At 40.5% G+C, this 25,192-nt stretch overlaps 1 protein-coding gene across 7 annotated transcripts in view; it reads left to right on the top strand.

Moving 5' to 3' along the window:
• Window positions 1-25,192, top strand: part of LOC105495162 (nuclear factor I A) — a 382,111-nt gene that overhangs the window by 304,951 nt on the left and 51,968 nt on the right. For 6 of the 7 annotated variants that reach the window (XM_011764422.2, XM_011764425.3, XM_011764423.2 and 3 more), the window contains 2 exons: window positions 19,553-19,731; window positions 21,992-22,157. In XM_011764422.2, the coding sequence (XP_011762724.1) occupies window positions 19,553-19,731; window positions 21,992-22,157 (345 nt within the window). The remainder of the gene's footprint in view (window positions 1-19,552; window positions 19,732-21,991; window positions 22,158-25,192) is intronic. The other variant, XM_011764421.3, reaches the window with a different exon arrangement.

The raw sequence follows: 25,192 nt of genomic DNA, 5'->3' as shown, positions 1-25,192 counted from the left end.
CAACACAAAATAGTAAATTATTAGAGAATCCAGAGAATCAAACTTTAAAGGGTCTTGAAGAAAAGAAAAGAATGTCCTTTATCAGGTCCCCAGGGCATGGGGCAGGGATCAGGGAGGCCATTGACTGCTCTGTGGTTAGCACTAGGTTGCAAGGCTTCTACTGCCTTCCCTAGCATTTCTCACAGGAATGCCTCAACTAGACTAGCACCAGTTAGTAAGCAATAACTGTCCAACACACATCCACGCTCAGAATGAAGGTGAGGTTTTACAGAGCTACAGCAAATCAAGGTCACCGCGCTAAAAACCCAAGGGCCTTACTTCTGGCTGCAAACGTAAGCTACATTTGGAAATTTCGTGGCCACTTTTTACAAAGAAAACCTCTCTCAAGATTGCAAAGCAAAGGGAGAAACACAGGGTGTTGAAGGGAGGTAGCATAGCACAGCATTGTCTTTATCTGTTTTGACTGCCAGAACAGAACACCATGGACTGGGTGGCCTATAAACAACAGAAATTTATCACTCACAGTTCTGGAGAGCGGAAGTCCAAGATCAAGGCTCTGGCAGCTTCTGTGTCTGGTGAGGGCCCACTTCCTGGTTCATAGATGGCATCTTCTTGCTGTGTCCTCACATGGCAGAAGGGGCGGGGTTGCTCTCTAGGGTCTCTTTCATAAAGGCACTAATCCTATTCATGAGGGCCCTACCCTGTGACCTGATCACCTCCCAAAGGCCCTGCTACCTATTACCATCACATTGGGGGTGAGGATTTCAAGATCTGGATCCTAAAGGGCCACAAACATTCAGCCTATGGCAGTGGTTAAGCACAAAATTTCAGGGGTTCAGATAGGCTGCTGTCTGAATCTCTGTCCACTACTTGGCACATTGCTTTTCTCTCTGAACCAAAGGTTTCTCATCTCTAAGTTGGAGATCATCATCACTAACTCAAAAAAATTGTATTATGTTAGGAGCAAAGGAAATCGTGTATTTGTAGTCATTTTCACAGTGCCTGGAAGTACAGTATGCACACAGGTCATACAATTAAATAATCCTTTTTCACCCAGGCTTTGAAAATATCATGCTGTCCCTATTGCCTTCGCGCAGCAATATTCTGCCCATCCCCCCAGATCAGCTCAAGCACTACTTTCAAAGTGAAACCTCCTCTCCTCCACCCAGCTTGCCATCATCTCACACTGCTTAAGCTCCTGCTGCCTTTTGTGTCTGCACATTGACTCCACCAACCTCATCTGGCCTTGTTAGTTAATATACATGTCTCCTAGAGGAGAACCTCCAAAGGGAAGGATCTCTCACTTAGACATTTCACTATCTTTGTTGTGTGTCACACAGTGGGTTTTATGCTCAAATATTGTTTGAATGAATAAAAGTAATTAAAAGGCATATAAATGCATACAGGAGACATTTATCCCCTCTCTGACCCTGATGAATTTTCATTTCTTCAGAAGAGCCAAGGGTGATAAATGTGTGATAGTTCATGCAATACTTCCTTGTAAGAAATGTCCAGGATGTGGAAGAACCATGGCGTTGTATCCAAAGAAAACCTATGCAAAATTCTCTAAGTAAAGCTTTGCTACTAAGAGCTATGGGCTTTCTTTATGTTGTTCTAACCACTTCCCTATTTACAGTGTAAAGGTAGAGGCATGTGGTTTCTTAAAATGAATCCCCTCTCTGATATTGGCTTTCTTTGTGGCTTTGATAAATCACTTAACCTTGTGGCCTCAGTTTGGCCATCTGTACTATGGGGATAATACTTTGCCACCTGTTTCTCTGTGTGGTTAGAATTAGGTAAAGAGGTTATTTGGGAATATCCTGTCGGTAGGGGGAAGATATTACGTTTCAGTAGAGGCATTTGTACATCGTTATACATTAGTATAATTACTGTGCACTTTAAGCTGAAAGATCGGGCTTTCAAAGACTTTCTTTTACCATGACTTAAAATTGTAACCATAATAAAGTATTTACTCATGACTATTTGTCTTATTCCTGATAATTGAAAAAAGAAATCTTTCTTCGTCCCTTTGCCTTTTCAAGAATTTTAAGTTTGCCTGGTTGATGATCTGAAGGGGCTAACTTCTTAGAGAATTATTTGGAGTAATCATCAGTTACATCTTAAAGTTTCTTGAAAGTTTAGATCTTCTTAAAACTTATCTTTTTGCTTAAAATCTTTGCTATTTTGAAGATTAAGAAGATAATGAATGATAGTTTCTTTAAATACTCTGCACTAAGTAAAGCAATTCTGTGCCTTAGAGATTTAGGAACAGGGAGCAGCCTACACGATCCACATTGGGCAGCACAATTGAAAGTAATTGAAAGAGTTATGGTCTGGGAATCTTTGGGTATAATGTGTTCCCAGTATCAGCAAAGATTGTTTTTGGCTGAAAGTAACAGAATATCTGACTGAACAATGGCTTAAAAAAATAAGGAGTCACATTTTTCTCATACAAAAACAAGTATGTGGCTAGGTATGGTGACTCACACTTGAAATCCCAGCACTTTGAGAGGCTGAGGCAGGAAGCACTTGAGACCAAGAGTTTGAGACCAACCTGGGCAACACAGCAAGACCCTATCTCTACAAAAATTTTTTAAAATTAGGAGAGCATAGTGGTAAGTCCTGTGTCCTAGATACTCAGGAGGCTGAGGTGCGAGGATTGCTTGAGCCCAGGAATTTGAGGCTGCAGTGAGCTATGATGGCACTCCAGCCTGGGCAACAGAGAAAGACCCTGTCCCAAAAAAAACAAAAACAAAAAAAGCAAGTAGGTGATTCAAGGCTGTTAGGGTGGCACTTGCAGTGCCATCAGGGATTGAGATTTCTTCTCCTAGCCATGTTTCAGTGGGTTGTTTTTATAAGGTCACAGCATGGGCACTGCCCTCCTGCCTTATGTCTGCATGCCAAGCAGAAAGAAGGGAAAAGGTGAGGGCAAAAAGGACCTGTCAGCTTATCCTGCCACTTTTTCATAGGATCTTCTACAGCACAATCAGACTATGTCCGATGATCACCTGTAGCTGCAAGGGAGGCTGGAAACTCTAAATTTTTAGCTGAGTGTATGGCTGCTCTCTATCAAATTAAGGTTTTATCAGTGGGTAAATAGGGGATAAATATGCTGGTTAACAGTTAGCAACATATTCCCCATTATTTTTACAGATGAGAAATCTGAGGTACCCAGAACCAAGACCAGAAATCAAGTCTCCAGTTCAGTGCCTTTTTCGCCGTATCAGTAGTTTCTACCTTTTTCTCCCTGACTGGGAGAAATTAACTACACTTATTTAAACAATTACTTTGTTTTCACATTTTTTATGAGTCAAAGTCATAACATATCCATTTAGATCTTTTGATAATCATAACATAACCTGTGCCATCACACTGAGTTTTTTTTTTTTAATAGCAGCCATAAACAAATCACTTAGCCTTTTTTATTAGTCCATAAGTCCTTGCTACCGGTAAATTCAGGGTTTCTCTTAGGTGCACGCCACTTCAGAGACACTTTTTGAGGTCAGTTTGGCTTTTTTCAATATTGTATTAGCTTGCAGATACCCATTACTATCTGGGGACCCATTAATTTTTTTCCACAAATGTTTATCAAGCTCTTACAGTGCACAAGGTGCTCTAGTAGTAGAGTGAACAAGAGAAGCATGGATTCTGTCCTTAGGGTGCTTGCCTCCTGGAGGACGAGAGGACAAGGAAACCAGCAGTTGCATTACTGTGCTGGAAGCACAGGGTGCGGTAGAAAATGAGGGGAAGGACATCCTTGTGGACAACTACAGGGGCTTCTGGCACTACACAAGTCCAGACTAGCGGAACACCTAACTCCTATTGTCAAACAGTTTGCCTTCACATTACAGGCGTGCAAAACAGATCAACAGCAAATAAATCATGCTCTTAGATAGCTAAGTACCGAAGAACTCAGACATACAAAAGGCAAACATGACGTTAAACCCCCACCTCTTTATGAGTCAAAAAAAAAAAAATACACAATGAGAGTTTAGAAGCAAAATTGCCTTTATTCTGAAAATACGCCTAAGATACACTAAAGCAATCGCCATATAAACCAAAGATTTATTGTGCAGCTTTCAAAGAATCATTCCAGTTTCTGTTTGGAGAGGTAGTCAGAAGTTTATATGCACTATAAACCTCTCTAAGTCCATGATCCTCCTGACCCAAACAGGGATCTTGCTCTCAGTGATGAAACATCTGAGGGTCTGAAGTTAACAATATCTCCCAGTTTGGCCAAGAAAAATATACCGCAGAGAATTATGAGAATTAAGATTACCTTTCAGGAAGTTGGGGTCACCAAGAAAGGTTAGAGGAGTGTGGATTCATAATATGCAGAGACAATAATAGAGGATCAGGGAAGGAGAGGTAAAATAGCAGGGCGACAGTCATCAGTAGATGGCAGGGCCTATTGGGGCAAGGACCACATCTTTATCATTTATCTCTGAATCCCTCTGCCTTGTGCCCGGCATAAGGAAAGCACTCAATAAATAATTGTCAAATAAATGAATGAATGCATGGATTTGATTGAAGAAACAGAGAAAGTTTGAGAATAATAGGAAGTTCTTTCCTTCTCCACTGTGTAGTAATACAATATTCAAATGCATGTACTCAGCAGCACATAGAAAGAGGCATAGCATGTTTAAGTGCTCAGTATATATTTGATTTGTTTGTTTGTTTGTTTGTTTGTTTGTTTTGAGACAGGGTCTCTCTCTGACACCCAAGCTAGAGTGCAGTGACTTGATCACAGCTCACTGCAGCCTCGACCTCCTAGGCTCCAGGGATCCTTCTGCCTCAGCATTCCAAGTAGCTGGGACTACAGGCGCATGCCACTATGCCTAGCTAATTTTTAAATTTTTTTTTGTAGAGACAGGGTCTCACTATGTTACCTAGGCGGGTCTCGAACTCCTGGGCTCAAGCAATCCTCCTGCCTCAACCTTCCAAAGTGCTGGGATTACAACAGCAAAAAGTCATGCCCTTAGATAACTGAGTACTGAGGATTTAAGACATACAAAATGCGAGCACAAGGTTAAACCCCACTTCTTTATGAATCAAACACACACACACACACACACACACACACACACACGCAAAGGCAGTTTAGAAGTGAAATTGCCTTGATTCTGGCAGACGTGTGCCACCATGCCCAGCCTAATACAAGTTTAGTTTTAATTCAGATCTACCTGGATAGACCTTAAGAGAAATGAGCTCAAAATTATTTGGTCCTCTATTTGTAGAATTTTTGCTGTGGCATTATAAGTTTTTCTCTCCGAACTAAGGTCCCTCCAGAAGGAGTGTCCCCTGACGTTTCACCACTACTGTAATTGTGGCACCCCCTCCCCTGGCCTAGGCCCCCAAGTGCTAGGTTTGTTCATCTTTCTCCTGTCATATCCACAAACTTCTTTGCCTCTTAGGAACGCTTTTCACTTAGTTGTAGAACATGCTGGTGATCCACTGAATCTAATTTGTCTCTCCTGGTTTAGTGCAATTGAATCATCTCGGGAAAATGAGAAGCAATTAGGTACCTGTTGCTAACAAGGCGCTGAAATAATCTGCCAACAGACGCACGGTGTTTATTTATTATTGGAGTATGTCACTTGAGAAAACCTTACATTGCCTTTCTCCAAGAAGAGCTGCCAGAATGATTTTCAAACGCAGGCCTCATAGACCTAACAAGTACCACCTTTGAGGAGCATGGAACAGAGAAGCAAGAGGGCTTGTGAGCCTCATTCAGGGTTAGTTCAAGTACCAGTGCCTAGCCTAATGGGCAGTGTTGTGGATGGGATTTGAAGTCGCAGGACACTAAAGAAGAAAAGCAGCTTTTTTCTTTTTTTCTTTTTTTTTTTTTTTTGCAAAGGTCCTTTAAGTCCCAGTTCAGGAAATTATTAAATTCATTAGCCAGATACTTAGAAGCAGCTATTACTGCCCAGCCAAAGGAAAAAAGAGTGCCAACAAATGTTTTAAAACTACAACTAAACAAAAGTCAGGAAGCGTGTAATTAAAACTGTACCTTTATTGTATTGTAAAGAGTTTCACTGTGACATGGAAAATATTTAAAGGAGAAGGCTGTTTAGCTAATTTGTCTGCAAGTGAACTGCCTAGTGGAGAACTATCCTAAATTAACTGTAAGGCCACCCACTGAGCCACCCTCATAAAGGGCCATGGCTGCTCAGCTTGGGTTTGTGTAACATTCAATAATTACTAGATAAATGCACAACTAAAAGCTCTATTACACTAATAATTTGTACTGTGATAGATGTGTGGGACACCCTGCTGGGTTAATTTGTCATCCCTGCAGCAAACTTCTAAAGAGAGCTCTTCCGTAGTGGAATCATGTTAATATGTTGTCCCTGGGAGGACAGGTTACAGCAGTGAGACCACTTGGCTCCTTAATCTCTTAAAGAGGCAAAGGGCCTCCAGGGTGAGTGCTGAAGAGAATAGGGTGATTAGCCCAGGGGACCTGGATTTAAACTCATCTTCACAAAGGAAGCTGCTTTGCCTTGGAATTCCTTTGCCCCTTTCTCTCTGTCCCTCTCAATCACACGCAGGCCTATGTGCCTCACTGGTGCACGCGTGCGCACAGGCACACACAGGCATAGACCCACGTATCCATACGTAGTGAAGGCAGTGGTTCTGAGCAAGGTTTCTTAGAAACCCCCTCATTTTAAGACTTCCTGGTATCGTGGGCTTCGACTGTACCTCGCATAATCAGATAAGCCCCCTTCTTTCTGGTTTAGCTTAATCTAAAGTTGATTCCATGTTTAGACTCATTATTTATTTTCCTTTTTTCAGCATAGAATAAAAAATTCAAGATTGAACTTGTATCTCCTCTTTATGTGGAATGGTTTCTTCTGCCTCTCTCTCTCTCTCTCTCACACACACACACACACACACACACATGCATACACATACACAATTACTGTTTTAAATATGAAGCTCACATTTAAGCTTCAGTGCAGGATTTTCAACCTCCCCTATTGACAGAATCATAAATCATGTTAAGGTTAAGTGAAGTACTATAGCATGGGACTGTAGCTTTAACAATGTTTATGGAGTATCAGCTTATCATCCATGTAGGAAAGGAGGGGTGAGTGCTGATACTCGAAATGGGAATGTATGGCCCTATTAATGTGCTTGCAGTATCACTAAGAGTCACCCATTCCAGGCTGCATCCTTCGTGTTATTGAAACTAGCATATTGAATCACCCGCACGTATGGAATGTCTTTTAAACTTCATATTTTGGCAGTAAATTTACATTTGCCATTTCTTCATATCAAATGGTAGCTGCTTTTTCCCCCTGAAAAAATTCCTTTTCTGATGCACAAAACACATCTGAGGATCATCAGAATTGCCAGCTATTACAATAATAAGGGGTCTATGAGCAAAAAAAAAAAAAAAATCTGAAAGCAAATAAATCATTTGACCGCTGAAAAATAAATGGGAGCAGCAGAGGGCAATGAAAAGAGCGTGGGCTTTGGAGTCAGCCAGAATGGAATTCAGATCCTGGACGGCCACTTGGGGTCTGCGTCAGCTTCTCCAAGTCACTTATTCTCTGCTGGTCTTTGTCTTCTCACCTGTCCCAAATTGGAAAGGCTTTCTGGGAGGGGAAGTGAGATGACACATGGAAAGAGCTTGGTATACAGTAGGCATCCAATACATACGTGTTCATTATCTCTCAGATTCCCCCATCCCCATATTGCTATTTGTTTTTGTGTGTGGTTCTCTTGCGATGATTCTTTCATTCCTCACTCCCCATCCCCAGTTCTCTCTTTCTACCTGCTCATGTTGGTCCAGAAGGAAGAATGTGTTCCCCCTCTCGGGGAGAAGCCACATTTGCCTAGAGGAGATGTGGTCTCGGGGACGTGAGCAAGCCCAGTTACCCCATCCCATTGCTCTTGTACACTTGGAGCCACGGGAGAACGTTTCCAGTGGAGCAAGCAGCCCCTCTCGCATAAGGCGTAGCCCCTTAGCCATGATCTAGGCTTTGCTCTGATCTGCCTTCATTCAGGCATGGCTCTTCCTAAAGGGATATGCACCTTTGTTGTTTCCAAGAATCTGTTGCTTGTAAGAGTCAATGTGGCAAATAATTATTGGGCGCTTATTATCTGCCAAGCACTGTGCTGGGCCCTAATGAACGAGCTAGACCAGCCGGTCCTGCTCTTCCAATCTAGCAGAACAGACAGATATTAGACAAATGATTATACCTGTGATGAGATGAATATGCAGGGAATTAAAGAAGATGGAGGAATACCATAGCAAGCTGTTTGAAATATTTGTGGAGATTTGGATGTACTTATGTCAGGATGTAAGGGTCCTCTTTGTTGGTATGAAATATGAATTTTTAGAACTTTGGTGTCCCTGAGGGATATGTCTAGATCTTTCTGAATCTCCAAATTCCTGAGTAGCATAATAAGAGTTGTTGAATTGTCACATACCAGGTAATGAACGGTAGATGTGTTAACACATATTCGTTCTAGTGAAAGATTCTTACAAATGAAAGAAACCCAACCAAGTTGCTTTGCCATTCCTCTACTCCCCCAAAAGCAAATAATGGATTAGTTTATGTAACTGAAAAGTCCAGGGGTATATGGCTTCAGGTAGAGATGGAGTCAGGTGTTCAGATGCTACCTTCAGAAAGCTCTTGCTCTCGCGCTCTCTCTCTCTCTCCCTCTCTCTCTCCCTTTTTCCCCCTCTCTCCCCTCCCCTACCCCCCCACCCCCACCCAGGTCTGCTATTCTCTGTATCAGCTTTATTCTTAGGCTAAATATCCTCAGACTGTGGCCCAGATAGTGTGAGCAGCTCCAGGCTTAATTTCCACCAATTTAATAATCCCAAGAGAAAAAAGAGCAGCTTTTCAACAATAGATCTAGGGAAGGGCCTACTCCTGGATGCTTATGATTCTGATTATCCGGGTTTGGGTCATTTGCTCACTTTTAAAACAACCCTTATGTTTAAAAGACAACAGAGTGCCTCATTGGTGTGAGCCGGCTTCCCTGTCCACCCGTGGAGTCAGCGGGTTAAGTCAAGTCCACCCTAACCACATAGGCTGAGGCTGAGGGACAGAGAGTTCCCCAAAGAAACATTAGAGCTCTGTTTCCAGAAGAAGGGGTGAAGAACTGCTGGGCAGGCAAAAATAATAGCTACCCACTGCAGGAGATAACAGCAAAGCTGGCCTGAGCGCTGGCCAATGGGCTCAGCTTACTCACTAGCTGTGGCTTGTTCCTGCAGTTAGCATTTGCAGAGCACAAGAAAAACCCAGGCCTATTTGTTCATGCAGTAGACCCCCAGGGTAACTTGAAAACAGTTCGGCTCTTGATTCTCAGTTCTCTGGTGTTGCCTCATTGCACTGTATAATCCAGATTACTTTTCATGTATCTCAATTTATTCTAAAAACAATCCTAAGAATATTAAATAACCCAGAGTCTAGCATACTGTTTGGCACATAGTAGATTCTCAACACATTTATTGAATGAGGCACCTGTGTATATTAATTCTAATCCTCAGAAAAGCCTTTTAAATTGCTGCTATTCTTTCTTTTTTTTTTTTTTTCCAAGACATAGTCTTGCTCTGTTGCCCAGGCTGGAGTGCAGTGGCACGATCTTGGCTCACTGCAACCTCTGCCTTCCAGGTTCAAGCGATTCTCCTACCTCAGCCTCTTGAGTATCTGGGACTACAGGTACATGCCACCATGCCCAGCTAATTTTTTGTGTTTTTAGTAGAGATGGGGTTTCACACGTTGACCAGGCTGGTCTCAAACTCCTGACCTTGTGATCTGCCCACCTCAGCCTCCCAAAGTGCTGGGATTACAGGTGTGAGCCACCATGCCTGACCAATTGCTGCTACTATTTAAAGATAAGAAAACGTAGGCTTGGAAATGTTAAATAACTTTGCCCAGGTTAACACAGGGAGTGAATGATTTTAAAGCCAGAAGAGTCAAGGTCATTTTGTAGTAGAGGAAACTAAGGAATATAAGAGGCTAGCATCTTGCTAGTCGATACCCAAGCTGGAATTAAAACTTGGTCCCCTGACTTTAATCACTAGACTAATTATTCTGTTGCTTATTCCATTCCTTCTGTGAAATCTACCCACAGTAGGATTAATCCTCAAATCCTATGGGATGAATTCAGAAAGATACTTCGAGTTCAGGAGGATGCCTTGAAAGTAGTGTTTGGCTGGTAGCAGTGGCTCACACCTGTAATCCCAACATGTTGGGAGACCAAGGCAGGTGGATCGTTTCAGTTCAGGAGTTTGCAACCTGCCTGGACGACAATGAAACCCCGTCTCTACTAAAAATATAAAAGTTAGCCGGGCGTGGTGGCGCATGCTTGTAGTCTCAGCCACTTGGGGGCTGAAGTGGGAGGATTGCTTGAGCCCAGGAAGCAGAGGTGCAGTGAACCTAGATTGCATTGCTGCCCTCCAACCTGGGTGAGAGCAAAACCCTGTCTCAGAGAGAGAAAGAGAGAGAGAGAAGGAGAGAGAGAGAGAGAGAGAGAGAGAGAGAGAGAGAGAGAGAAAAGTGGTCTATGCTTTAGTAATCATGTTGCACGGAAATAGAGGCTTCTATTTCAGTGTAAATCTGACAATTTAGTGGAGAGAAATGCTGCAAAATAACCCATGGCTTTATGTTCGTTATGAGATTTGCTTTTTTTGTCTGCTTATTTCCTGTGTGTGTGTGTTTAGTTTTTTTGTTGTTGTTTTGTTTTGTTTTTAATGCAGGGAAAGACTTGCAACAGCCTAGATCCAGCACTTGGTCGTTATCCAAGAAGCATCTGCCTGGATCTTGTTTTTTGAAGTCCTCTTTCACAGGACTGCAGTTTGTAATTCCATTTCACTTCCAACAGGTCATTGGATGATTCCCTCCCTTTTTATGTTAATCTCTGGAATCATTCAATCTATGGTGGTTAGTTTTCTTCTCAAGTAATTGTTTTGATTTGTTTTTCATTCTTCATTTAGTCTCACAGTAGTATCGCTTACATGTTATGTAAAAGTTCAAGTTCCCTTCATGGAACTGGATTCTTGTCAACTTTGCCTATTAAACCATCACTCTAAATATTTCCAATAATCACAGCTGTTGCGTGGCGTTTGAACACATTTCACATCAGCCATCATGGAAGCTTAGGCAATTAGTGTGAGAATATGGTCAATTTCGATTCAAAGAGGCCCTGTCAGGACAAAGGCTGGGGCTCTATTTCACAGAGCTTAAAGTAGCACACTCAGGGTTTTTTAAACTCTAAATATTACAGTCTCCCCAAAGGCAAAGTATCTTAAAGACTGAGTCTAGATATACTGTATAACTTAATATCTCATAAACATTTTTAAAATAATTTCTTTTAAAAGGCTTCCTTATTTCAGATTTTTAGATTTTAATTTTATTTTTATGGATCAGTTGTACTATTTATAAACGTAATCTCAGAGACTGAATTCTATACATCCACTAGGGCTTAAACTAGATGAGCTTCAGAGAGTATTTAGTTCAAACTGCTTATTGTGAGAAGAGAGACCGAAGGAGAGAGAAGCCACCCACATTTATAATATGCCAGGTAGCAACAGAAACTAAGTTAAATCCCAAGTCCCTTTATCTAATCTGAAAATATTCCTAAAAAAATGTCCTAGATCTTCTGAAAAGCATTTGTTTTTGTTACTGTTTTTTTGTTTGTTTTCTGTTTTTGTTTTGTTTTAGATACAGGGTGTTGCTCTGTCACCCAGGCTAGAGTGCAGTGGTATGATCATGGCTCACTGCAGCCTCAAACTCCTGGGCTTAAGCAATCCTCCCACCTCAGCCTCCAAGTAGCTGGGATTACAGGCACCTGCCACCACACCTGGCTACATTTTTGAATTTTGTGTAGAGATGAGATCTCACTGTATTGCCCAGGGTGGTCTCAAACTCCTGGGCTCCAGTGATTCTCCTGCCTCAGCCTTCTGAGTAGCTGGGGTTACAGGTGTGAGCCATCACACCCAGCCAAAAAGTGTTTCTAGTAGTCAATATGTATTAGATTTCTGATAAGCAAATTCCCAATAACTAAAACGGTGGGACTTTCAAGGGAAGTGATAGAGATTTCCACTATTTCCATGTTTTGGGAGGCCATGCTTAGAATGTGGTGTGGTAAGAAATGTGCCTGGGGCCAGGCACAGTGGCTCATGCCTGTAATCCTAGCACTTGGGGAGGCCGAAGCGGGCATATTGCCTGAGCTCAGGAGTTCAAGACAACGCTGGGCAACATGGTGAAACCCTGTCTCTACTAAAAAAATACAAAAATTAGTTGGGCATGGTGGCAGGCACCTGTAGTCCCAGCTACTCGGGAGGCTGAGGCAGGAGAATTACTTGAACCCGGAAGGCAGAGGTTGCAGTGAGCTGAGATTGCGCCACTGCACTCCATCCTACGTCACAGAGTGAAACTCTGTCTCCAAAAATAATAATAATAATAATAATAATAATAATGCCTGGTTGGCAGGGGCCTACATGGTGAAGAGGGAGGTCAGTGTGGACACTCAAAGACTGTAGGTCTAAGTAAAAAATAGCGTCTAGAGGGAGATGGCCCCATAGTTCTAAGCTTCTGGGTTAAGTCTCACAGTCTGAAATGTTTAATAAAGGCAGGGATTCACAGTATATTTGGTCAGCAAAGACTCTTTATCGGTCTAGGTCTTTAAAGAGCTTTTATCTTTACCTAGATATCTATGGTATCTATGATTATTAGGTCAAGATTGTTGCTACTGCTATTGTTGCTTTTACTTTTCATTTTGTTGTTTGTGGAATTATTTTCAAGGCCCTCATGTCATATCCATACTGATAGTATATACTATTTTATCAATATTTATGTACTTTTTTGTCCAAGAGACAGGCAAGCAACAAGTACCTCTTGTTCCACCACTCCTTTCTTTCATGTGTTCTACAATCAGAACAGGTCCTAGCACACAGGAGCAAATTTCAGTTTATTCATTGCCTATCCCATTCTTGTCTATGATAGTACTATCATACTAATAAAAGAAGCTAATGATCACTTAATTGTATGGTGAGAAACTGTGCCATGTGCCTTATATACATTGTCTCATTTAATCTTCACAACAGCTCTATGAGGTATTATTAGCCCCATTATACAGATGCCAAAACTGAGTTATAGAGAAGCTCAGCAACTGAAGCATAGCTCGTAAGTGATAGAGCTTAGCATTTAAACTCATGTCTATCTGACTCCAAAGCCCTGGTCCTTATATTATACTGCACTGCTTTTCTGAGTCATATTTAACTTAGAATTATACACACACACACACACACACACACACACACACACACACACACGGATGTGGTCAGCCAGCACAGACCAAGGCATGTTAAGTAATGGTGAAGACAGACAATCAAAAGGCTACCATGGAGAGCTAATGAGATATCAAAAGCGACCAGATTGCTTTGGAAAGCTTCAGAAAGCTGAGGTGGAAGTAGTAGTGATTGTCAGGTGTCTGACTCACAGAGCTTGGCAGGTGCTTGGAGAGTGAACAAAAATTTTGTGGATCTGGAAAACTATGCCTGGGCCCACAGCTCCAATAGCCCTTTGCCTGTATTTGAAAATAAAGTTTTATTGGAACACAGCCACACTCATTTGTTTATGTAATGTCTATGACTGCTTCTGCACTGTAGCAGCAGAGTTGAGCAATTACAACAGAGACCATATAGCCTGCAAAGTCTAAACTATTTAGTATCTGGTCTTTACAGAAAATGTTTGCCTACTCCTGGCCTAGCCAGGGCCTTGAGCAACAAAGGTCTTGAAGTAGCTAAAATTGATCTACATAAAAATTTTAAAAGACTTTGGCCTTTCATTTTCTTGTGTGGGCCTTTCTTTTTCTTTCTGTTTTTCCAAAAGACATTAGAATTTGATCTCTTAGAAGATCCTCTCAATTCAAATGGAATAGACTCTATCAGCCATCTTGGAAACTAACCGTGGCATAAAGTTACTTTGTCTGGTAGCAGGAATACAAAAACACTGGTGTTTTGCAAGCTATCAAGCAATGTCATATATTTCTCTCAATTGACATATCCGAGTCCTTTCACGTGCATGTTCGTGATGTTAAAAGATATATACCAAATGTTTTCAAAAACCTTGGCTCACCTTGAGTCAAAAGCTTTGTTATTTAGAAAAGGCATCACCTCTTAAAGGTTTGAAAACCATTGCCAATTCTTCTTTCTTTGTGTCTCTGTTAAAATAAATCCCATGACTCCAAACTTCTCAGCTTTCATAAATGGCAGGCCTGATTCATGCATGATTTATAAATTAGGGCTATGGACCATTAAGATAGATTTCTCAGCTTTAGGTAGGGTATAATGGTGTCGTGTAGTGTGGTTTTCAATTTCTGAAGAAGCAAGGTACATAGTAGTTGACAACCCAAGCCATTTTTAAGTTCTATTTACCCTTATGGAAAGCTTCTTTTGTTTTTTAAGTGGAATATTTTTCTTCGATTTTCTTTTCCTTTTGAGGCTTTGCCTTATTACAAATTTTTACTTCTAATTATGAGTAGTCAAGAGTTCTTAATGCCAACCTTACTCTATGGAAATAGTGACTTTCATCTAAAGAACATCTGACTTCTGAAGACAGAGAAGAAGGTTTTTCTTATACTGGTGCTAACAGAGAAAAAGTGTTTGGAATCTCACCTGTTGCCACTGCCTTTGTATTGATTAACACTGAGACTGTGAAGTTTTGCAGATGCCAGGGCTCAGGAGCGATTCTTTGCTCTTGTGACGGAAGAAGCCTATATATAACACTGCCTTAAGACCACACTGCACCTGAAGGAGGATTAGATTTTATTGTTTGTGTTGCTCTCTTGACAGCTTTTCTTTGGAGCCTCCCATAGAAGAGAGACTGGGATTTAAAGGCTGATGCCAGAAAGCAAAAGCTAATGTGAAAGGAATCCAAGTCTCTGTCCAGTGTGTGAGAATCTGCAACGGTTCATGGACAAGGAATAAAGCAATTAAGGCAATGTCAGGGTTATAATACAGAAGAACATATTTCAACCCGTAAAATTTTGGTTTGCGGGAAAATGTGTGAGGGTTATTAGAGTTCTTGGAGGTTGAGCTTGAGAAAAACTACTGGAAATACTGAGAGATTACTTTCTTCTATCTCTTTTTCTTCCCTGAGACTTATAAAAGCAGAAAAATGCAAGATTCCAAGCTTGTCTGGACACAGCTCCCTGATACTATCTTATTTCATATGGCCCACACTTAGATGTTCTAACTAGTTCTGACTCCTCTTAAGAGCACTGTATATGTCTACAAGACCTCATCCTCATAGTGGACTCTCAGACCCTGGTGGTATTATAGAAGCCTCGCAACATATCCAATAATGATCTTGACCTCCTTTCTCAGTCTTCATAAATTCTGCTTTTAACAGAAGAAGCATTTTTGAGTTAAATATGTATATGTATTTTTTCAATTGTTTGAATTTTTAACTTTGTTTCCTTCAAACTAAAACCAAGAGAGGATTTTCAAGAACCGGTGGGCTGCTGGACTGGTAGGGAGGGGAGTGAACAAGTAAACCAACCTGACTGACCTGCTTTCTTTTTTTTAAAGTATGCAGTGATATGATCATTCGGTAAGATACAGCTGAGTATTACACCTTTGGGAAATTCTGGCTCTCTGTTTCTTTCATTGTGGCTACTTTGTTCAGGATGTGTAGGCAGTGCCATTGCAGCCAGAGAAACCTGATCAAATTTCCTTCCTTCCCATCTTATTTGTATTCTTTGTGAAAAGCCCAAGCAGTTGTTTTAAACAAGTCTGGCCACTCGTTAAAGTTTGAACTAGTAGTGAGATCCATCAGGAGTGAAGTGTTTCTGACACTTTCTGCTGCTCCTGGCCTAGGGTCCTAAGAGTATGAGATGCCGGAAGCAGCCAATTTTGTAGTGTCTTTTAATACACAAAATTGTATTAACATCAACATGGATACAGATGGATGCACTGCAATAAACTGTAACCACTTGAGAAAAGCCTTTATTGACTCTCAAGTAAATAATGCACATTTTAAAGGATCTAAATATGCATTTACATAATGTGCTATAATTTTTTATCATGTCAACTACTCACACGCACACATCCATAAGACATGTTTTTCTTCGTCAAAAATCTGGACTCATACCATTCTTTGTGCATTCCATTAGCATCATGCCAAATTCATAATGGTAGTTTTTTTTTTCTATAAAACCTGATCTGGCCATCTCAAAATGTGTTTGATGAATTTTACTCTTAAATTGATTTAACCCCAATGGCTCTTTCTAAAATGATTTGAGACAAATAAAAACTTAGGTACAGTAAAAATATCCAAGAAGAAGAGAGAAAACAAGAAATAGGAGAGAAGAAAAACAAAGTTAGGCAGACATTGATGAAATCTTAATTCTGAGTTTCAGTGGGTTTCATTGTCTGGTAGACGAGGAATATAGCAGGTTATCCGGAGAAACAGCATCTATTTAATAATAATTACTAGAGCTTTGTGATGTCGGTAACGTAACTATTTTCTGTTTGAAGTAATGAAGGCTCAGGATCTGGAATGATTTCTTCCAGTTGCACAGTGAACTGACAACTGAACCAGGAAGTCCAAAGCATGAGAAAGGAAGGGTTGCAAAAGATGACACTTTAAAATGCAGACTCGGCAATTGCCTAATTTGAAACTACAGGCTAAATGATTTCCTGGTATTAATTAAGAATTGATTCTTATAAATCAGTCATTGTAGAATTAATTCCATATAGTACCATATATTCTTGTGTTTGTGTTAAACTCTATTCCACAAGGAAATAGTGAATAAATTGTTTTTAGTAAAATAAAGAAATGAAGGTCTAAATTTAAGTTGCTAATGATTGTCTTTTAGGTATTTAATGACAACAAAATGAGAGAAAGGATGTTTATTAACAGTTAATGGGGAGATGACAGGGTGCTTTTGAGTTATTTCTTTTGTCTCATTTCTTTAAAGATCAGTTCTGCTTGATCTTTGCTCAAGTGAATTTCTTTTTTGGGCAGCGTTCTCTGTTGGCCACCATGATTTCGTAATCTAACAATTTCCCATCACTTTCCATTGAGCACCTGAGGCAGCAGCACTTTATCTTCAAAGTCAGCCTACCAGGGGCTCTTGGCAGCAGATCGACACCTTTGTGTTTGACACCCTGCAAAAGTTGAGTGTTTTGTTTAATTAGGCTCAGTACATCCTCAGCCTAGTTTGGGAAATACCACATTCTGTCCTTAACCAGTGACTGTTCCATCAGATGCAGGGTACCGACTGAAAGTTTCTTGCCACCAGCAAGGAGGACTGTACCATGTTAGATGAAAAAATTCCTTTGATTTTTTAAAGCCAGTAGCGTAATTTGCAGAGTAAGAGATGACCAGAGCCATTTAACTTTTTAGCTTGTGGGTTTTAACTCAGCAACAACAATAGATTCCAAGATTTATCATTCATTGTAGGAAGTCCTAAGTTTTGCTCATTTTTCTTTTCTTTTCTTTTTTTTTTTTCTTTTTTTTTTTTTTTTTTTTTTTTTGAGACAGGGTCTTGCTCTGTCACCCAGGCTACAGGGCAGTGGTGCAATCTTGACTCACTGCAAGATCCACCTCCCAGGTTCACACCATTCTCCTGCCTCAGGCTCCTGAGTAGCTGGGACTACAGGCACCCGCCACCACGCCCAGCTAATTTTTTGTATTTTTAATAGAGATGGGGTTTCACCGTGTTAACCAGGATGGTCTCGATCTCCTGACCTCATGATCCACCTGCCTCGGCCTCCCAAAGTGCTGGGATTACATGCATGAGCCACCATACCCGGCCAGTTTTACCCATTTTTCTAAAAGCTCCCTGGTTCTTGGCCAGGTGGAAAAACCGAGTTTTGGTTTTGGCAAATTTTATTCTATGTTTAATGGTATGATTATCTTATTAACCTCTGTTTAAACTTTCAGTCATTCACTGCACATTCAACAAATATTTATTGAGTGCCAGACTCAGTTCTGGGGATATTGCAGTGGGTGGAAAAGCTATTTACAAAGATGGAGAAGACTGGGAGAATCGTAAGCTTGAGAGAAGAAGGTAATGAAAATTCGGATTCAAATAGGCTATGTTTGAGAAATCCTCAATTGTATGACCGAGGGCAAAATTTCATCTGTTTCAGCTCAGATTTGTTTCTTAAGGCCATAGTAGGAGCCTATGAATATTTATTGGGCAGATTAAAGATTGCATGAATTAAAGGGTTTCATCAGACCACCTGCAAGACATGGATTGGAAAGTTGCTTCCATTCCAATCGCCTATTTCCAGTCTTTGAAAACTACAGATGTCACTCTGAACCCCATAGTATGAGCCATTTCAGTCATGTGTCAGAAAGTGCCCCAATCATAAAGAAATCCCGGTAGGGAACAAAGAACCCATGTCCAGCAACTAATACAGATGCATTCTTTTTTACAGCCCTTACCCATGCAAGTGGGATAGTGGTAGAAGTGGTGGCCTGTGTTACTGGGTTTCTCTTCAGTATTATGAGTCATTCTTGGTATAAGAAAGGTCTTATTTTCCAAAATGTGGACATTCCTGTGATTTTTAGTTTAAAGTTTTAAACTGAAGAAAATAAAGTAAAGATAAATACTCTCATCTCTAATTTGGGAGAGGTTTCTCTGGCTCTCATTGAGAAGTAAGAGCTGCTATCTTGGCTTGACTTAGTTTGAATATCTTCAACCTTCCCATGCACTGCTCTTATCCTCCAGCCAGTTTTATCAATCATCCTTCTAATTCAAGGGCAAAAGTTCTCTTAGAGAAGTTATTAGGCACCTCACATAAGTTTTTTTTAATCTAATGTAATCTTCTTGTTCTCATGAAATTTACCAGGGTTCAAATGTAAGGGAGTAGTAGTTGTCTGAGTCTTTTATCAGTTTTTGTGGGCACAGGGCCAACATTTTAGCAGGGGCCACTGCCTGCTTACCCTGTGGGTTCCCCTGCTCTAACATATATGCATTTCTGAGTTTGGCTTTGAAATATCATCTGAAGGCGACATAAACCATCCGTGTAAAGTGAGGCACCCAAATTGCATGGGTTCATTAAGTGATCATTTACTACATACTTCAAAAAATTTTCATCCTGAATTAGTCCCTAGAAATTTCCTTGAAAGGGGTATAAGAGCTTTAACAATGAATTATTGTCTATGGATAGCTCAGCGTGAAAGGGGATCCATATGTGCAAACTAGAATTTGTCATATGTAATGTCAGTTAAGTCAGGTCTAATCTACCAAATACATTTTTTATTGCTTGCTTCATTAAAAAAGCTCTTAAGGTAATGAATAATCTTCAGCCTCACCAAGGATTATTAATGCCTTTATAACTCATGTCCACTGAAAATAGAAAGACAGCTTGAAACTCTACCCTAATCTAACCTCCATGTTTGTCTTAGAGCCATAAGGAAGAAAATCTGTCAGACCTATCCAGTGTTAAATTCAGTCACATGAGCAATATTGTGAATCAGTCCAGGAAGAGAAATAAAGGAGGAAGTTGAATCGGGTTCAGCTATGACAAAGCAGGTCTTTCTTTTCATAACCGTGATGTTTTCTTTTCCTGCAGCAAGTCCGCATGCAACACCATCGACTCTTCATTTCCCGACATCACCCATTATCCAGCAGCCTGGGCCTTACTTCTCACACCCAGCCATCCGCTATCACCCTCAGGAGACGCTGAAAGAATTTGTCCAACTTGTCTGCCCTGATGCTGGTCAGCAGGCTGGACAGGTGGGGTTCCTCAATGTAAGGAAACCTCTTTTTTTTCCATTTCTTTAGAAATGTTAGCCGAATATAAAAATAACAAGGGGAGACCTTATGATCATGTGACATTGTGCTCTAATGTTGTGCTGACTGACTGCAGACAAATGTCATATTTATTCTAGATTGTGGGAAAGTTAATTTGGTCTAAGAGTGATTAGTCAGGGTTTAAAAACAGTGTTTGTGTTAAGTTTGCAACTGTCAAGTTTATGGATATAAATCAGCTCAAGGGTGAACTATATAACCTTCTAAGTTCTGTGGGCTGATCATTCCACCTCGTGCATTCTAACCCCAGGGCTCATACAGTTAACAAAATAGAAAGACCAAATAGTTTTAAATAATGATTTGGGGCGGTAGAGAGAGGTAGGGAGATGAAGGGGACAGATGTTTCAGATCAACTAAGTTGATATTTTTGAAAAATACAGTCTTCTAACACTTTAGATCAAGTTGACCAGTACTTGAACTCAAGATGCTAAAAGTACAGTTTATTATGGTTTGTTATTTCTGCAAGTCATTATCTTTCCCACTTATCTTGGTATAAAGCTAAACAGTGTTCAATAGCTTCATGTGAATGTTTTTATTTTTCTTCAAATAAACCAAATAATCACAATTTGAAATGGCATTCCAAATATAAAAGTGATTTTTAAAAATCAGAAGTTTTATTTCAAATATAGGATTAGATGTTTACAGTATATAGCTGTATCCCAAGGCCAATAATAATAAACAGTGACCAGCATAAAGCCAAATTTGATTTTCCTTTTCTACTAATAACTGTGCATGAAGTCACAGATTAGCCATAATTATTACTGGCTAATTTAGGATAGTATGTCACACCATCCTGTCACTGATTTTTTCACTTGCAGAAATACCTGATTCTGCATATCTGAGCCAGAACAGGCAGCTTTGACTAATGTCTGGTGATGTGTTAGCAGATACATTTCTGTCTAGACAACAAATCAATATGGTGCCTCTTTTCTTTTTGCTTGTATATTCATTTGCTTGGCTTACTCTAAAGCATTCACTTATGGACTCTCAGCACACTCAGAAATAACGCAAAGGCAAGGTTGCTGGCAAGAAAGCACAGCGTTCTGATCATCAGACGAGGTAGTCTTTGAGGAGCAATACTAAATGTATAAGTAAATGTTGATGGGGGAGTGAGACTGCCTCTGTAGAATTATTAAGCTTAAATGTAAAAGCCTGGGACAGCAGAATCTCCTTCAACCGAATTTTGATTGGGGACTAAATGTGAACTGTTGTTGTTGGTTGAATAGAGGCCTCTTGGGAAACAGTGAAAAAACTGAACTGATCACCAGCATCAAGCATCTGACTTCTAAATTTTTAACCATTTTTTTAATAGTCCTGACACCCTATATAACTGTCAAATGCCCAGTTTAGCATTTTGATCAAAATTTTATAGGACTTAAGGCAGGTCTCTTCATGAAACTATTTTGAAAAAATTGAAAATAAAATGAGTTTTATTGCTCTCTTTAGAGGGGAATTTTTTTGTTAAAGAGCTGTTATTTGGTTGTTTTAACATCAGGCAGCAAAATAAATATGACTCTTACGGCATATGCTTATATAATTTAAATCAAAATTAGAAGTGATATTTTTCCCTAGCAGACTTCTGACAGCTGAATTCTAAAGTTTGTGTGCCTGATGTTATACAATATGTGAACAAAATTTTCTATGTTCACTTAACACGTTTATTAAATGTTATATAATATCAACTTTAAAGAGTGAAAATAAAATATTTTTTTTCTCAAGTGCATATTTAGGAAACTTTGCTATATCTATGTAAAGAAACATAGTGGAATAATAGCACAGTCCATAAAACACTTAGATATTAAATATTTAATAATCGTGAGGAAGATAATGAAGGTAGCAGTTAATAACAGAAAAATATAAAACATTCCAAGCAAAAGTTGGTTACTCAGGTGACAAATGCAGAGTGATGACTGGCAGGTGGTTTTATGAAATTCAGATGCAAAGAAGGACAATGTAGTTAAAGAAATAAGTTTAGGATGCATGGAGCGCATGCGGCTAAGAGCACTTTTGTGAAATGCCTGAAGAACAGAACCCAACAATGGACATTTCTATACGGACTTATGGAAGAATTCAAGCAGCTAGATACTTAGTAATTTACATTAAAGGTGCCTGATGAATATTTTGTTTTCAGAAGCAGCTAATGGTTGCTGTCTCTTTCTTCTTTTTCTTGTATGTGTGTTTTCTGCCCCCACCCTCACAGCCCAATGGGAGCAGCCAAGGCAAGGTGCACAACCCATTCCTTCCCACCCCAATGTTGCCACCGCCACCACCACCACCGATGGCCAGGCCTGTGCCTCTGCCGGTGCCAGACACGAAGCCTCCGACCACGTCAACAGAAGGAGGTGCAGCCTCCCCCACGTCACCAAGTAAGTATGGCTGTGACAAGGCGCCGGTCACTTATAAAGCTGTATGCACTGGAATCCACACTTAGGCTTTGTCCCTCACTGTATAGGCTCTAGAAAGAGGCACAGATCCCCAGTGATGTTGTAGCAAGAGTTTACCAGAGTAAGAATCAAAGTGAACACGACTCTTGGGTACTCTACCAGATGAGGAAAACACTGGGTGTTGGGTGGATGAGATGGTGTAGCTACATACCTAGGACTGAAATCAAGTTACGAGCTATTACATTTTGTATATTATTTGAGGGACTTCAAATGCTCTTCCCATCATCAAGCAGCAGCTACTTGCATGGATTCTGCTTAGAAAAAGTTCCTCATTCTTACGGAGAGCCCTGCCTTCCAGGAACTTGCAGTCTACGAGAAATGCACTTGAAAGTTATATACCTCATACATCAATAGGAGAAAATGTCTAGATCAAAGCATCAACTCAAAGGTGTGTACACTGACCATTCGCTAAGAGTAAGAGCCTGGCAGAAGATCAGTGCTAGTAGCCCTGGCTGTTGCATGGTGAGGTTTGGCAGAGGTTGGGGTGGGGGATGGGGGATGGAGATAGAGGGGAGAGTAGGATGGAAGGAGGAGAGAACTCTTGGCTCTTCTCTGAACAGTCTGAGAACATTTAATCAAAGAATATAAGATTTCACAACCCTTTTAGGTGATGGGAATGATTACTTGAACTAGAGAGAGAATAACTCTCCAGATATTCCCGGATGTTTTAGAGGTGGCAAGGGGATGGAAATAGTTTGAATGCACAAATGTGGCTTTTATTAATGCCTGGAATAATGACAAAAAGACTGATGACTGGAGTTCCTAGGGGATGGATGCCCTAGTCTTGATAGATGGTGTGATGAGCACCTTCCCTAAAGCTGTAAAGAGGCAGCAAAGTATAAGAGAAGGATAGGAACTGTGACAGTGTGACCCTAAGGGAAGCTTTCAAGGGGGTTGTCAAAAGAGGTGAGACTGAGGCAAGGAATCTATAGAGGAAAGGATGTAAGAGCAGTGTAGGAAATGAGTGTTAAGGCCAAGAACTTGAACCACAGTGATAGATGTAGAATGGAACAGGACATGGTGGGGAGTGTTTTGTAGACATAAGCGTTGGGATTGGGCCGTCCTCTGGGTGAATACAGTGAATGAAGATTCTGGGCCTCTCAGCTTCCTTACCTTCAGTATTGGAATAATAATGATATTGAATACAGGAAGAAAGAAAGAGGAAAACTGAGCCCCTGTTTATGCCATGTTCATAGAATTTGATTCTGGAGGCACGGAACCCAAATGGCTAGAGGCCCTCATGGACACATCAGAGAGTGAGCTTTGGATTATCCAGTATTTATGGATTTTGATAATATACGTAGAAATGAGCAGCACTGTGCATGGATTCTGTATCAATAGCCAAAAGATTGAAGGTCCACGGACAATCTAGGGGAGACCTACTTCTCTTGGTAAGATGTGATACAACACTTGTCAACAAAGGAGAAAACCCTGAGCATCCAATGTCAGAGAAGCAAGCTGGGCTTGGCCCATGGATCTTAGAAGCTCAGCTTAGAAAGAAAGCCTCTGCTTCTCAGAGGATTGAGGCTTCTTTAAAGATGTCACATAAATACACAATAAGTGCCCTGCTTGTTGTGTATTTATGTAACATCTTTAAACAACTCAGAGAAATAACTGCCCCAGACTTTACTTATATCTGTTCCATGAGGATGTTGGCTCACAGATTATGCCTATTGTGCCCTGTCCATGCCTCCGCATACCATTTGCTGCTCGTCTTCTCCCTGTCTGTGCAGGACATTGCCAGTCTTTTAAAAGCTGCATAGTAATATGCCATCTATTCCGTGGAAACAGATCCTCACCTCCACTCTCAATGGCTCATGTGTCATGAGTTTTTCAGTAATGGGAATGAGGCTCTGCTGAGGCACGGCAGAAGAGTGGAAATAGCAATGTGTGGCTGTTCAAGTCTGAAGGATGGGGGCTCAAATGCCCACCTTTCAAATTACTAACTGGGTTTCTCTTTGAATCAATTTCCTCTTCTGTAAAATGTAGATGATAATATCTACCTGGCAGTAGATATTTGTATGAGATCAGTTCTGATCATTGAAGTATTTTATTATCTGCCTAAACTCTTACATAGTGGAAGGCTCCAGGCTTGGGTAATGGTAAAATATATCTGTAGGACTTGGAGAAGCTACTCAACCCCTAAATTGAGTTGATGCCTTTGGGTCCATAGTTCTGGACTCCACTCCATGGATTGAACCAAGCACTATGTATAAGATAATACCTATCATTCTCTTGTGCCCAGCCTCAGGCATCTTGTCAGCACTAAGGGGAGAAGGGCAGAGGGAGTCTTGGCAGATCCAACTCATACGGTTGCATGTTAGAGCAGCACTTAAGATTTGGGGTAGGGTGGGGGTGAGAGAATATCAGCAGAAAGAGTCCCAGAGCTTGATACAGATTTGATACTTTTTGAATCATGGGATTCTAGAAATATAGACAAAACAAAATGTTCTACTGATGACACAGAAAGGTTTTTATCATCATTCATTTTAGCCCTTGTTCAGCTAAAGGCTTTTCTAGGGTATGATGAATTCATAGTAATATGTAGTTTCACAGCATACTATTGCTTACCATTTTCTGCTTTCTTAACAAGATGGTGTTAGGCTGGGAGAGCTGTAATTTATAGCATAGGAGAAGCCTTTCAAATTAAAAATCTTGAATCTCACTCATCCTTATTTGGAGGGGATTTAAGGGCCCTCAATTTAAAGAGTCCTCTCCCATGCCCTGATTTCTAAATCAATTGATAAATAAAATACTTTTTAAAAATCAGAAGACAAAATATCACCTTTATTGTGCAAGAATTTAGTTTAGAACTGTGGCCAGGGCACTTCCTAACATTGAACCCCCAATTACACCATCATAGCTACCTGGTCACTGGCAGGGCTAGACCACAGCAGCCCTTCTTACGTGTGATCCGCCCTAGCCTATAAAGCTGATGGCATGAAGGTGTGGGTGGC

This window comes from Macaca nemestrina, chromosome 1 (assembly GCF_043159975.1).
Source record: "Macaca nemestrina isolate mMacNem1 chromosome 1, mMacNem.hap1, whole genome shotgun sequence".
Taxonomy (NCBI): Eukaryota; Metazoa; Chordata; class Mammalia; order Primates; family Cercopithecidae; genus Macaca; species Macaca nemestrina.
This window is presented reverse-complemented; position numbering and strand designations above follow the sequence as displayed.